General features: G+C 36.6%; 1 protein-coding gene across 1 annotated transcript in view; it reads right to left on the reverse strand.

Annotated features, from left to right (window-relative positions):
- Cerk (Ceramide kinase) overlaps window positions 1-15,761 on the reverse strand; it is a 204,599-nt gene that overhangs the window by 161,592 nt on the left and 27,246 nt on the right. The window contains exon 2 of the mRNA XM_090390715.1: window positions 13,730-14,011. Coding sequence (XP_090246841.1) covers window positions 13,730-14,011 — 282 coding nt within the window. The remainder of the gene's footprint in view (window positions 1-13,729; window positions 14,012-15,761) is intronic.

Below are 15,761 nucleotides of genomic sequence, written 5' to 3' on the forward strand. Positions count from 1 at the left end.
TAAAGAATACAACATCCTTGCCTGGTGCACCAAGTTGTACCAATTCTTTTTTAACTGATGTCAAAGTCTGTTTAACAAGCCTAACACTGCAAGTGACTGATTACTATGATGACCTTTATTTGGTTCGTCAACAGATGTCTTGCAGAACAAACAGGAAGCATTTGGAATCATGCAAGTTACAGTTTTTCTGAATGTCAAGAAAAGTAGTTCCAAACAGCTGCATATATAACCAACTGAATCAGACCATGGGAAAGTAGCTTAAGAGTTTATTTTGATAACTTTGCTATGTGGCCCATGAACTTCAACTTCCCTTCCTATCTACTGAAACTTCAAAATCTCTAGTCTGATCAGTTTCTTCTAGCATAATCCCACAAATATAATATGCAACTGGATATTTCACTACACCAAAGTGCATGACTCCACACTTACTAATATTGAACTGAACTATTTTCACATGCCTACAATTCCAGGATATTCAAATCATTCTGCAAGTATTGTGTTAGTCACATGCCTGATTACTTTATTTTTGACATTTTACTGATTTTCATACAAAATCTGTTAGAGCAGTTATTCAATTTAGTTAAATAAAGGTCTCTTTAAATTTGTGCTGATACATTTCAGTGTGATATAAAGAACAGGATTTCCAGTCAATTCTAAGTAGGGTATTCAGGGCACGATCAGAAAGGCCAGAGTTACCATAGTTATTAAATTTAATGTGGTGTTTATCTTCCTTCCCCACCCAGATAGGAATTGTGCATCCTGTTTCATCTATGTAAAGCAAATTACAGGTGCAGTGAAAACAGTGTACGTGGTATGAGTGCATTTAAAGAGGCTTGCAAAAGTTCTTATCAACCACCCTAATCTTAACAATAACGTGGTCTAAAAATCCCAAGAATATGGATGGCTCATATTCTATCCACATAACCATTTGTTCTTTTATTAAGAGTTAATTATAATTAGAATTGTAGTAATCTAGGATCTTAACTTTAATATAACAAACACTTATGTAAAATTATTGGTTAGGTCACCAATTTTGCTATATTAAAAGAATTAATATTAATTTGTTCTCTGACAATGTTATAAATAGGATATAACTTTCATGTAAATTTTTTTCACTAGAGGTCAGGCTAGTAGAATAACGGTTGATCAAATCATTGTCACTTTGGCATACTGTTTGAAATGTAATATAGCTTGTCTTTGCATATATATATACATATGTATACTCCAGATGATGGCTTTAATATGAAGGTCGAAATGTCAGCAATTATTTCTGACATGGTTGTAGTCTCCATAATTTACCAAAATGAATGATTACTATGCAACATTAAAGGAAAGGAATTGCAAGAAATTGGTGCCTTAAACACCAATCTCCATACCATCTTTGATTTGGGAGAAAAGGGGGAGGGGAGCAAGGATAACCTAGTCACTTTCTATACCTCTAATTGGAGGCCTAAAGTGGAAAATACTATGTTTAACCTTCTGAGCAGAGGTTCAATCCCTTCTTTTGTGCTTCATGCAGTGTCAGTGAGTCTAACTTCCTTCCTTCATTACATATCCCCCCCCCACTCTTCACACTAAACCTGATGATGCAATAAAACTAAATCTACTCAAAAATTAATTCCAATAAATAAGCATAAGCCTATGTACCCTTGTGGAAGTGACAGTTGCATCCACAGTGATAGGTTGCCCAAAGAAAGCTGTTCTCAGTTTAAATCTAGTCACAGATTAGAATAACTTTTTCTAACCCTTTCTTTGACCAGTTCCTGAAGTCGATCTCTGACCTAAGAAAGCAGCTTTTTTTCCAGAAACTTGAGTTTTTTTTCATTCAGTAAACTCAAGAAAGTCAACTTTAGAACTCACATTATTTCAGTCAATAAATATATTGTATTAGGGACCATGAAATGGCAGCCCTTGTAATCGATCTCTTCATCAGACGCCATTTATAATTAGTTTATGAATTATATATTTAGTTTAATCCTTTATCCAAGTGTAAGCAAACAAAGTTTGCACGTGAAGTATCTTCAGGGCTACAGTAACTCGTAGCAAAGGTGGACAAAGCTTCACATCACTTGCCTTAGTATCCCATAATGCAAAGCACATCTCCTTGTGGACATGTCCGCAAGGAGATGTCTTTTATTCCTCAACCTTTATTCCCCATTCTACAAAAAATTCGAAATTCACTTTTGAAGCCTTGATTCAACAGAAGGTGTACCAAAGCAGTTGGGAAAAAACACAGCTAACTGCAGATAGTTTGCATCAAGAACTTCAGCTTCATATTCACCCTATGCTGAAGCATGCAATAAATGCAAAACAATCATCAGAAAATTTAAATCTGACTACATAACAGTCAACAGCAGAAAACTTACTTCCTGTAAAAATAGAAGCTGGGCATTGGATGCAACTTCTGCTCATTTGTGCTTCCATCTCTCTCGCTCGACATACCTGCTGTCCTCTGCAACTGGGTAGAAAATTTTCTCTCTCGTCATTCACTGTGTAAATAACAGAGAGAAACTCTTCACTCTTCGATCTCTGTTGCCAATGCAAGGATGCTTCAGGGTTGTATTCTATCACCCGTCCTCTTTTTCCTATACATAAACAATTTACTCTTATCACTACTAATCCCATTCATAGCTTTGCTGATAACAGTATATTCCAATTCATCCTTCTCATTTAACAAACCATGCAGTGCTCAGACATCATCCCAAGCTTCATGATTATCTACAACAAGTGCCTTAAGCGCTGATTTCCATACCTTCCTTCATGGGGGGTAAGAATAACCAAGTCACCTTCACCACCAAAATGCAGTCTTCTCTCATAAAAGAGATCTCAGCTAAACTTTCCTTACGCTCAGTAATATGCAAATTACAAGACAAGAACAGACCTCTCTCTCTCACCATGGACTGACACATCACATCAATAACTATGTAAGGATATTTAAATTCATTTAAAATCTTTACATAATTTGTCTATGGATAAATTTTATTTGTTAGTTTCATTATTAAAATTAGAATTAAGGGTATGTATATCTATGCTGATGAGATTTTAAGTTGTCTGAATGATAGTACGATGTCATAATTTCTTGCCAACATTAAAGTTCGCAAGAAATTATATTCTTGTTTAATCTTTATCCAAGTATAAGCCAACAAGTCTTAGTGATCGTTACAACTAGGTTACTTGTATACAGAGGATAATAATTTCTCATTTAATGGCCTTAGTATCTTATTATCCAAAGCACACATCCTTTTGTGTGTGTGCGCTTTGAGGTACTGTTAAGGTGCAGGGGGATACCTCTCTCACTCTCTCCCCAAAAACTCGGAGTAATCTGCAAGATCACTCTAAATCTCACTCAGTAACCCAAAAGGATCACTCCTAAACTCATCAATCAATGGTGGCTCTCAATGGTGACAAGCAAAAACTTGCCACTAAGCTACTCTACTCCCCGAAATCATGGCCAAAGATGAACATTATTAAAATGTCATCAGTGGGAGCAGACCCAGAAGAGATACAAAAGGTAAGTACTGGAGAAGTCACATTTCCCATATAAATAATGAAAAGGCATCACACCTTATTATTAAAATACTCGAGATTACAGTTGATTGTAGAATTTTATTTCACTTGGTTATAAACTAAATTAAGCTTGCCAAGAATTCATATTCTTGTTTAATCCTTTATCCAAGTGAAAGCAAACAAAGTTTGCAGGTGAATAATGGTCACGACTAGGCTACTGTATATAGAGGTGAATGATTTCATATTAATTGATTTAATCTCCCATAATGCAAAGTACACATCCTTTTAGGTGTGTATAATGCTATGCATTATGGGAATACTAAGGCAATTAATGTGAAGTTATTAGCCTCTATATACAGTAGCCTAGTGGCGAAGTTACTTTACGTGCAAACTTCGTTTACTTTTGTTTGGATAAAGTATCAAACAAGAATGTGATTTCTTGGCAAGTGCAATTTAATTTATAAACAAGTGCAAAAACTTTCCAAAGAACAGTAATAGTTCTTGTTGTTTTTCTACTGGAAGAAGACTAGCAAGAACATTAAACCTAACATGCATCATGTTAAAAAGTCACTGAGAGAGAACAACATTTAATTTATCAGCAAAAGGAAGATCCAGTGAAATGTCTATACCTTTCATATTATATGTTACTGAAACTAAAACATCTTGAAACTTTTTTTTTCTGGTGACTGTATTCCTTACTATTTGTGATACCCAGCTGTTGTGATATCACTCATGCAATTTTAATGATTGAAGCATAATGTGAGAGAAGAATGGCTGGGGGGAAGGTATGGAGAAGTCATATCTACAAGCAGTATTATCAGTGGAACTTGTTATAGACAGAGAAATTAACTGTTATTATGTTTGTATACAAATGCTATAAATATCAGAAATAAGGAGACAAAATTGTTGTACTGATTAAGTTCATTCCATCAAAAGTTGTTGGAATACGTGCAACGTGACTAGATGAGGATGACATCCTGATAGGAACAGAGAAGGAAGAGTATAATATTTTTCATGAAGATTAAAAAAAAAAGACAAAAAAAAAGGTGGATAGAAATTCTTGTTGATAGAAAAGGAGTTGTGCCCCATGCAAGGGTGAAAACAGAGCTGGTAGTTTTGAGAGATTATGGTGTTAAATACAGGTGAAGAGAATGAAATACTTGAATGTTGCTACAAATCTGGTAATGTGGAGGACAGTGACAATAAAATGAAATGCATAAGTAAATTAGCCAAGCAAATGGGAAAAGGGTGATCATTATGGTAATATAGACTGAGATGAATAGCAGCATCTAGAAGTAAAAGAAAATTAATTTCTGAGGAACTACTACCTCAGGCAGTATGTAATAGAGAATATGTGGAGATCAGGGGTCTTGAATTTGATCATCTCATCAGAGGATGTCATTATATGATTATAAAAAGCTAGACGACAGGAGCTATAGCATGGAATGAGGAGATGAATGCCACTTAAGAAATATCTAGCAGCAGAAATGTCTAATAAAATACAATATTAATAAAAATAAGGTGTGAAATGGATGAATGATGAAATTAGGCATGCAATCTGGAGGCAACATAAGATAAATTACTTAAATATAAAGAGCCAATAGGCTTCATTTCGGTGATATAAACATTAACCCTACTATAAATCCTACCTTGTTAGAACTGTAGTAATGTTTATATTGCTGAAATGAAGCCTATTGGCTCTTTATATTTAAGTAACCTAATGGTTGCACCTGTTTGACAACTCATATAGCAGAGTATATAAGTTCTTTTCACTATACCCTTTGGTATCTATTTGGTCTAGCTACTCACTGATGAAGCCTCAAAAAAGGCTGAAACCGGTCTGGGTAGTGACTTCCCACCATAATGTAATAACATCATACATTTCCTAGGAAATGTGTTTTTACATTATGGAAAATACCAAGATTAGAGATCAGAACTTTCCCCACCTTTGCAACGAGTTGTCCGGTATTGTACTACATACTAGGGTCACTTGCATTAGCTCTTGCTAGTGATCGCTGATACTTTATAGTTTACTATATTCGGCATGAAACTCTCCGATTCCAATCTTTGAGTTTCTTATTCGGTTTTAAAACAATGTGGGATTTAATATCCCCTTAATTTAACATAAGATAAATGATACTAATAACTTCTATGAATAGTACAAAGAACGGCTACAGATCTGTGTGTTAGGGCTTAAGTGCTGGGGGGGCTCTCAGCACTTAAGCTCAGGCACTAGCAGCTGCCAACAGGCATCCACAGAGGGTGCCCTACCTTGTTAGGACTGTAGTCTTTTGTCCATCTGTTTCACTTAATTTTGTGTTGCCTTTGTGTGTGTGTGTGTGTGTGTGTGTGTGTGTGTGTGTGTGTGTGTGTGTGTGTGTGTGTGTGTGTTACTAGTCTCATATTGTACTTCCTAATGATGACACCTTTATCCTCTCCAGCTTTTTCAATCGCCTCCAGAAATTCTGTCAACTTCCTAATATGTATTTCCTATCTTCTTCTTCTTCTTCTTCTACGCGTTATTCCCGCTTCCTATGCAGGGTCTGCGTGTTACTTTTAGATGCGACTTCTTGTTAGTACTACTCCCAACCGACCGGTGGCCTGGTCTACCGCTGGGGGGGGATATATTTTTGACTGTAGAGGCGTATGTTCACGGGGCCGGTTTGCGGGATGAAAAACGCCAGATAAACTGGCGGAAAAAACCCTACTGACCGTGCCCAAGACCGGCTAACTTGGCTATGCCTGAGGAAGATCGTCAAATTCCTCACGTCTATAACCAGGGAATCGAACCTGGGACACTCCTTCCGCAGGCATATGGTTGCGAAGCGCAAAGCCATTAGGCTAACCGCGCAGTCACCTAATATGTATTTCCTATATTCTTATCAAAGTCTTCATATGACTTTTTTAGCTACTTGTGCTAGGAACCCTTGATATGCTTTATAAATTCCCAGGACTACTTTAACTTCTTGCATCCAACACGAAGTTATGACTTCTCTCTCTTGAGTGGAGCAGATAAGGGATGCCAAATATGGTCTATAACAAGAGGTCAAGTCATGTTTTTTTAAGATTTTAGTAATATTTTCCGAGATGCCTCATATGTAGGGAATGGTGATGGATTTAGAGTAATCCTTGTTGTGAATAGGGGAGGGTTGTGGTTTACTGGTTTCAATATTTTTGGGATTTTTTTTGGGGGGGGGGGTTAGCCATTGGCTGAGAAAGTGTTGAGAATGTGATTTAGTTCAGTGGTTAGGGCATTGTCATTTGAACAGATTAGTTTAGCCCTGTTGTATAGTGTCCTAATAACTCCATATTGTTGTGTGTGTGTGTGGGGGGGGGGGGAACTGTTGGTGAATGTATCTGCCTGTATGGATGGGTTTTCTATAAACTGAGAAAACCTTAGACTCCAACATACTGACATAATGGTCAGTTTTGACGTCTCCTCCTTATTCACAAATGTCCCACTCAAGGAAACCTTAGAGCCAATCCAAGCTAAATTTCCTCCTGATATCTCAGCCCTATTTCAGTTCACAATGAACTCGGGCTATTTCGTTTGGCAAGGAAAGTTCTAAAAACAAATACAGGGGACAGCCATGGGTTCACCATTCTCTCCACCCTTGGCCAACTTCTTTATGGAGACTTTTGAAGAGAAAGCCTTAAACTCTGCCCCACAAAAACCAACCATATGGCTATGTTGATGAAGTGTTTGCTATTTGTCCACATGGCTCTGATACACTCCTCTCCTTCTTAACACACTTAAACAACCAACATCCCAGAATCAGGTTCACCCTGGAAAAAGAGGAAAACAATAGCCTCCCTTTCCTAGACACGCTAGTCATCCACCAGCCTGATGGAACCTTGGTTTTCTCAGTTTATAGAAAACCCACCCATACAGGCAGATACATTCACCAACAATTCCCCCCCACACAACAATATGGAGTTATTAAGACATTACACAACAGGGCTAAACTAATCTGTTCAAATGACAATGCCCTAACCACTGAACTAAATCACATCCTCAACACTTTCTCAGCCAATGGCTGCCTATGCCCAAAAAAAAAAAATATTGAAACCAGTAAACCACAACCCTCCCCCCCCCCCTCACAACAAGGATTACTCTAAATTCATCACCATTCCATACATCCGAGGCACCTTGGAAAAAATTACCAAAATCTTAAAAAAACATGACTTGACCTCTTTATTACAGACCATATAGAAAATTGGCATCCCTTATCTGCTCCACTAAAGACAAACCACTTCCTCTAGACCTACCTGGTGTATATCAGGTCCCTTGCAGCTGTAAGCTGTCCTACTTTGGCCAAACAAGCAGGATAGTAAATATCAGAATTTCAGAACACAAGGACTACATCCGTTTTCACCAGTATAGCCACTCTGGTCTTGCAGACTATGCTCTGGATACACACCACAGAATACGGTGGAAGAAAGCCACAATAATACACCGTAGCAAGTACAAATTTGAAAGACTTTTCATGGAATCAGCCTCAGCCCTAAGAAACATGCCAAACCTCAACAAATTTGGTTGCATGAGACTGCCCCAAATTTGGGAGACATACATCAGGAGACCTTCAGCCAGTGGTCAGCTATAAGGGGCTCGTGCAAGCCCTTTGTTAAATTTTTCTCAAATTTGCGAGCCCCTTGTTTTTTTTTTTTTTTTGAAAAAATAAAGTAAACAATTTTTTTGAAACATATTAAGCAACAAACTCATACGGTAACCTAACAAAAATTAGTCTATGTGGCAGTGTACAGATTATTTGGAATTATTGTTTCAACTCCTCTATAACGAATGCACCCAAGTTTGAAAATAAAATAAGGGCATGCGCTATCTTTAACCTTCTCCCTTCTGGTAGCCAATCGTATGGTAAAACCAGTAACCAATCAAATGTTTTATAAAAGATTATAAAAGTTTTCATTCTTATTATATTTTGATAGTTAAAAAATGTTTTTCTTATGTAAGATAAATAACAGAGAGCCTGTGTAGCTCAGTAGAAGTGGCATTTGCACTCTACAGCGCTTGACCGCACAACGAAAAGCGTTCAAATCTAGTCGACGACTAGAAGAACTTTTTTCTAAGCCTTTTTCGACCGGTTCCAGAGTTAGTTGATCTCTGGCACGGGTTAGCGGGGTTTTCCTCCCGGAAACTCGGGTTTTTTGTCCCGTAAACTCGAGAAAATCGGCCGTCGAACCCACACTATTTTCAGGGATTAAATATATTGTGTTAGGGTTATGGATCACCAGATGGCGGCACTTACTAGCCACCTTCTTCACTGCATGCCGATTAATTAGTGATGGCCTTGGGCCAGCTATCTCTGATTGGATACCAGTGGAGATTGAACTGCCCACTCAGTCTCCAAAAGTTAGATAGGGCTTAAAAATGGCCTCGCCTACTTCCTATATACAGGAACAAAAAGGCGTTAGCTGATTTTTTTTTGATTTTATGATAAATTAACACAGTTGACTGTGTGCAAATATTTCATGATCTAAATATGAAATATTTGTTTAAAAGTGATAGTGCCTTTAGAGGTTGATTGTCCTCTCATACTTTTTGATTGGAATTTGTACACAAGCTGTATTAATAAAAGTTTTTGTGTGAAATACGTTTTTTTTTTTTTTTTTTGCTAGACGATGCAAGCTCTTTGTTAAAATTTCCATAGCTCACCACTGCCTTCAGCCCAACAGTCAAGAATACCTACATATCCCACTGGGGGGGGGGGGCTCCATCAGGACTTTTAGGAGAAACAATAGCTTCCTCGCTTCGTCCTCATTTACTGTGTGTAGTGCCTGCATGTACGTCTTTATTTTAAGTTCCTTTGAAGATGGCAACGTGAAGTTGAAGAAACATTGGAAATATATATTAAAGTTTAATTTATATTCTAATGTACGTTATGAATTCCTTAAGTTAATTAATAATCATGTATAACCAACGTATAAGCCTTTCTACGAGAATTATTATTAGCTTTGGTTTATCTCCAACCCCCCACCACCCAAATGCTACATATCTGGTATTCGTTTCCTACTCTGCTGTTTGAATCTCTAACAAGGGCCAGCTTTTCAGTTTGTCGGCTGCCTTCTCTAATGACTCAAAATATTCCTCTACTTCATTAGGAGAACCTACTATAGGACCACTGGCACAAAAAGTTTCATTGTCCAGTTCCCCGTTTTGAAATGTGTCGAAATAACTACTTGAAATTGCCTGCCAATCAAGAATTTTATCTTTGTCTGTCACTCCTTCCTTCCTTTCCCTGATCTTCACTGACTGAACATAACATTCTATATCTATATTTATTATTTAACAGGATCTCAGCCTGTTTTAGTCCTCATCTCAGCAACACCAATTATGTTCACATGATACTTCCCTACTTCTGCCAGTTTGATTTCTTTTCCATTGATACTTCTTATGGTGTCTATCTTGAATTTTGTTGACGTCGAGTTTGTTAGCAGCTGACCTTTTACTGTTTTCCCTGGTTTGCTAACAAAAACAGTGGGGCCTTGTTAAACTGGTTGGCACCTTAATTGGTATGAACTTTCATCATGTTGTACTAAGTTTTTTTTCTATTGGCTTAAACCAGAAACAGACAATACAATTTGGTCAGCTAAGTCTCAAGTTCCCATGTGGGGACACCTGTAACCCCCATTGGGCGTGTCCCTTCCCCCTGGTGGCAGATCGGGGAATGCTCGTCATAGTTTACTATGAAGGGTAGGAGGGAAATAAAATACCTCTCGCAGACCAACAGGATAGCACTTCCCTCATAGGCCGGTCTGGGGACCTCGAAGGTGGCATCCCCACAACTAGACTTGGGTGCTGAAGGCTAATCCCCTGCACACCTTAAAATTTCACTCATTAAAAGAAATAACAAAGAGATAGCCGAACTGCCTAAATGGTTAACGACAAAGCGAGGAAAAAGGTACATGAAATACGGAACATGGAACGTTAAAAGTCTACATGGAAAAGAAAACGAGTTAATAGATGAATTTAAAAAATCAAGATTGGATTTGCTAGCAGTCACAGAAACAAAAAAGAAAGGTCAGGGTTGCCAGAAAATGAAAGATGGGTATATACTTTTCTATTCGGGGGTAAACCCAAGAGAATGGGGAAAACAAGGGGTAGCTTACATAATTAAACCAAATTATGCAAGATCTCAAAGAATATATTACTAAATAGCAACTAATAAATGAAAAGTTGTTGATAATTACTATAGATTTTAAATCAGACAACCAAGTATTCACTATAATTGTTGCATATGGCCCAAACGATAATGCCAATAAAGAAATTAAAGATGAATTCTTCGAACTCTTACAAAAAACAATTGAAGAAGTTCAAGGGCATATCATACTACTAGGAGACCTTAATGGCCATGTAGGGAATCAAGTAGATGAAGAAACGAAACTAGTGTTGGGATCACAAGGAGAAATAACCCGGAATAATAATGGAGAAAGAATAATAAATCTTTGCCTTACAAATAATTTAGTAATAGCGAATACTATGTTCAAGCATAAAGAAATCCATAAGTTTACCAGGGAAGAGCCCAATAGAAACGAAAAATCTATAATCGACTACGCCTTCATAAGCAGATCATACTGGAAGTATACAAAAAATGCAAGAGTCTACAGAGGTCCTGAAATAGGCAGTGACCACTATTTATTAGTATTGGAAACAATCCATAAAATAAAAGTTGAAAAATGTAGAAAAAGTAGCAAGGAAATAAATGTTAAGATAAAGAACTACAAACTAAAGAAAGAAGAAACAGCCATTGAGTATAAAAGTAAAATAGAAGAGAAGATGAAAGAAGTAGAAAAAGAGATATATGAAGACCAAGATGTAGAAAACCTATGGTACAGGTTCAAAACACTTCTTCTAGAAACAAGCAAAGAAATTTGTGGTGTATTATTAAATAATAAGCAGAAGAAACATAAAACACCCTGGTGGACTGAAGAACTAAAAGAAGAAATTAAAAAGAAAAAGCAATTATGGAATAGATATATAACATCAAAGCTGCAGGTTGATAGAGAACTATACAACAACCAAAGAAATAAAGTTAAAACCTTAGTGAAAGCAGAGAAAAGAAAATGCTGGGAAGACTTCGGACATACTTTAGAACAAAATTTTAAAGGAAACCAAAAACTCTTCTATAATGTTTTAAGAAGAATGAGGTCAGAGAAAGAATGCCCCATAAAGTTTATTAAAAATAAGGATGGAAAGTTACTCACAAGTTCCGAAGACATCATGGAAAGATGGAAACAGTACTTTCAAGAATTATTGGAAGATGCAGGACACAGAAAAAATTGAACCCTAAGAGCAAGACACACAAGCAAAATAGAAGATCAGAGTGAAGAAATTCATGCAAATGAACTGTTAGCAGCAATAAATAAAATAAAACTGGGCAAATCAGCAGGCCATGACCAAATAACACCAGAAATGGTAAAGAATTTAGGAACGAAAGCCATAAAATTTCTTTTACCCCTATTCAATGTTGTATGGAAAAAGAAAATTATTCCCAAAGACTGGGAAGTAGCTATAATAATCCCTATATTTAAGAAAGGAGACAACCGCAAATGTGAAAACCATAGAGGAATTTTGCTTTTAAGCATTCCAGGAAAATTATATACCTGCATTTTAGAAGTGAGGCTTAGGAATCAAATAGAGTACACACTGGATGAAATGCAATATGGCTTTCGAAAAAATAGAAACACACAGGATCTTATCTTCAGTCTTAGACAAATATCAGAGAAAACATTGGAATATGGAAAAGAGCTACATTCATGTTTTATAGATTTTGAAAAGGCCTTTGACCGAGTTCCTAGACACTTAATATGGCAAACATTAAAGAAAAACAAGATACAAGATAACTTAATAGCAGCCATACAAAGCCTCTACAAAAGTAATAGAAATTATGTAAGAACCTGTAATAATAGATCAAAAGAATTTGAAACAAATGTAGGAGTGAGGCGAGGCTGTATCCTCAGCCCTCTTCTCTTCATCGTAGTAATGGATGAAATTTTAAAGGCATGCCAAACAAAAACAAAAAAGTTCCACTTAGGATACAGGAAACTGAAAGAAACCAGGATTTCACATATGGCTTTTGCAGATGATGTAGTGATTCTAGCAAATACAGCTGAAGATCTGCAGTACAATATCAACATTTGGTATGAAGAAACAAAGAAAAGGAATATGACCATAAATATAAATAAAACTAAAACAATGATCATATCTAGAAACCAACAAAAACACATAATAAAAATAGAGAATCACCAACTGGAACAAGTCCACTCCTTTAAATACTTGGGATCATATATACAAGAAGATGGTAGACTAGACACAGAAATTAAAAACAGGATAAGAGGGGGAACAAAGCTATTCTATGCAATGAAAGGCCCACTCCTAGATAAGAAAGAAGTCATCCAAAATACCAAAATGGTGTACCGTTCAGTGTTTCTACCAACATTAACATACAGTTGTGAGTCTTGGTGTTTAACAACAGGAAACACAAACTACAAACAATTGAAATGAAATATATCAGGAAAGTGGCACAAAAAACAAGACTAAACCGAATAAGAAATCAAACCATAAGAGACAGCCTTCAAGTTGCACCTCTGAATCAATTCATAACACAAGCCCAAATGAGATGGTTTGGACATCTCAATTGAATGGAAGAAGGAAGAATAGCAAAAACTGTATACGAAAGTCAGAAAATAGGAAAAAGATACATAGGCAGACCCAGGAAAGCTTGGCAAAAGGAAATTAAAGAAAAATTGGAAAAGAAGGGAATTAACTGGAAAGAAGCAAAACAACAAACCTTGGACAGGACAGGACAGCATGGAAATCTCTTTGGCAAACTCTCGACGCTTAAAAGCATAAGAGATCATAGACGAAGAAGAAAGACAGAAAGAAAGTCTCAAGTTATCCTCATCCATTCAGTATTGAGTGGATAACTGCTAATAGGGCACACCAAATGAAGATGAGGACTGATGATTGGAAAATAGGTCAGAAGCCCCAATCAGTCTCTGCATTCCTTAAAGTTCACGTGGAAGTACTCCAAGTTGGTTTTGATCCTTGAGTAATTCTAAAGACATTAGAATTAATTTATCGAATTCTGTAATAATCTTGAAGTCTATATTAAGACATAAAGGATATAATTAAGAGTAAATGAACTTATTCTTTCAGGTGTAAGTAGTTAATTATGCTAACTCAAATGATTAGTTAACTTACCCAGAAGAATTGTCTGTAAAGCAGAGATCCATTCTCTGAGTATTGTACCTTTTAACGGACAAAAGACAACACTTGAAAGCTTCCATCGACATCTACCTGCAGGAGCAGCATAATGCAATCTCAAGGACTGAGCATGAAGAGGCAGCAATTCTGAAAGTGCAGGACTAATTTGGTCACGGGAATGTCTGCAGTAATGGCATCTAATTTTTCTTGATCTTTGGTCAACAGTACAATCACATGGTGTTACTGCAATCACTTCATTGACAGAGACATAGGTGCACACTGAAAGAAATCAAAGCAAATATAGTATACTTCTTCAAATATTGTTATGCAGTGTTATTATTGATAAGAAAAAGTTCTCAATTCCTAAGGAACTATATATATATATTGTAAAAATAGAGTTGAATGACTTAAACCGAGAGTTAAGTAAAAAAGGTTTAATAGTAAAACACGACTAGTTTCGGCTTATAACAGCCTTCATCAGGTAACATTATAAAAGAAAAGAAAAAAACACTAAACACTGAAGCTTAAAGAAACTATGAACAACATAGAGAGTCTCTATACATAATTAGGATGAAAACGTTGTAGTTGTATTTAAAGCTGTCTTTCGTTTGTTGCATTGTTGGGAGAGTGTGTGCTTGCAGCATCACGTGAATGCCAGTACCTGATTACTGCTGAATGGCTATCTGGGAGGTTGTAGCTCAAGTTATTATTTAGATGTTCAGGGTTGAGGATGATTTCCCTAGATTCTACGATTTTTCTCTCCATTTCATCATGGCAACGAAAAATGTTGGTAAATCTGTCCCAGCGAACTGTATGACTTGGGTTTTCATCATTAGGATCAGCCAAGAAAAGGATATGGCTTGTAAGGTACTGGCTCACTGTCTCTTGTAAGCAATGTCTCTCGTGCAATTCAATAGATTTGTCTGTCTGGCCAAAATAAGGAATATCACAATCACATCATATTTTGTACACACCAGGATATTTAAGATGATGATGATGACAAGGTTTTGGGTGGCTTATTAAGGAGCAGATTTTTGGGAGTGGAGTGAACAAAGTTCTGATATTGTATTTTCTTAGAACCTTGGCTAATTTTTGTGAAACTGAACTTATGTAAGGAATAGATATATTGCCTTTAAATGTAATTATTTCTTCTGTGTGATGACTAGGAAGATTAAGAAGGAATTTTTTCAATAATTCTTTTAGAATATCCATTAAGTAAGAAAGTAGTTTTGAGAAAGTTGATTTCTTTATGAAGTTCACCTAGGTCATCAAGAAGAGAGCGAGCTCTATGTCCCAAGGTAGAAATTATTCAAAGTTTTTGGGGAGCGAAGTGATGGGACTGACTATGAAGACACCTGTTAGTATGTGTAGGCTCTCTATACATCAAAATTTTAAGTTTACCAGAAGAGTGGGTCAGTTTTACATCTAGAAAAGGCAGGGAACTATCAGTTTCAAGCTCGGCTGTAAACTTTATACTTGGATGTCAACTATTGAGATGTTTAAGGAAATCCATAAGGGAATCATGTCCATGGCTCCAAATAAGGAAAATGTCATCCACATAACATTTCCAAACCTTAGGTGTTAAAGCAAAGGAAGAGATAGCCTTGGCTTCAATATCCTCCAAGTAAATATTTGCAAGAACAGGGATAAAGGATTATCCATTGCCAGACCATGATTTTGCTTGTATATAGTATCTTGGAATCTAAAATAACCGGATTTGATGCAACGGGTAAGTAAAGCCAATATTTTTTGGATAACTTGTCTTTGAGTAATGTTAGGACTTTAGTGAACAAGGAAACTATGTCGAAGCTAGCCATGATTTCATCTTCATTAAAGGTCACATCCTTAATGTAGGAAACAAAGTCCGCTGTGTTATTGATAAAGGATGAAGACTTGCCTGAAAAGCATTTGAGGTATTTTGCAAGATGTTTAGAAAGTTTGTACATTGGAGACTCTACCTTCCGCAATGGGATGTAGCGGGGTGTTTTCCTTATGAATTTTTGGAACTCCATATATGCACGGAATAAGA

Source organism: Typopeltis vanoorti, chromosome 3 (assembly GCF_054136105.1).
Source record: "Typopeltis vanoorti isolate ZY-2024b chromosome 3, IOZ_Tvanoo_1.0, whole genome shotgun sequence".
Classification (NCBI taxonomy): Eukaryota; Metazoa; Arthropoda; class Arachnida; order Uropygi; family Thelyphonidae; genus Typopeltis; species Typopeltis vanoorti.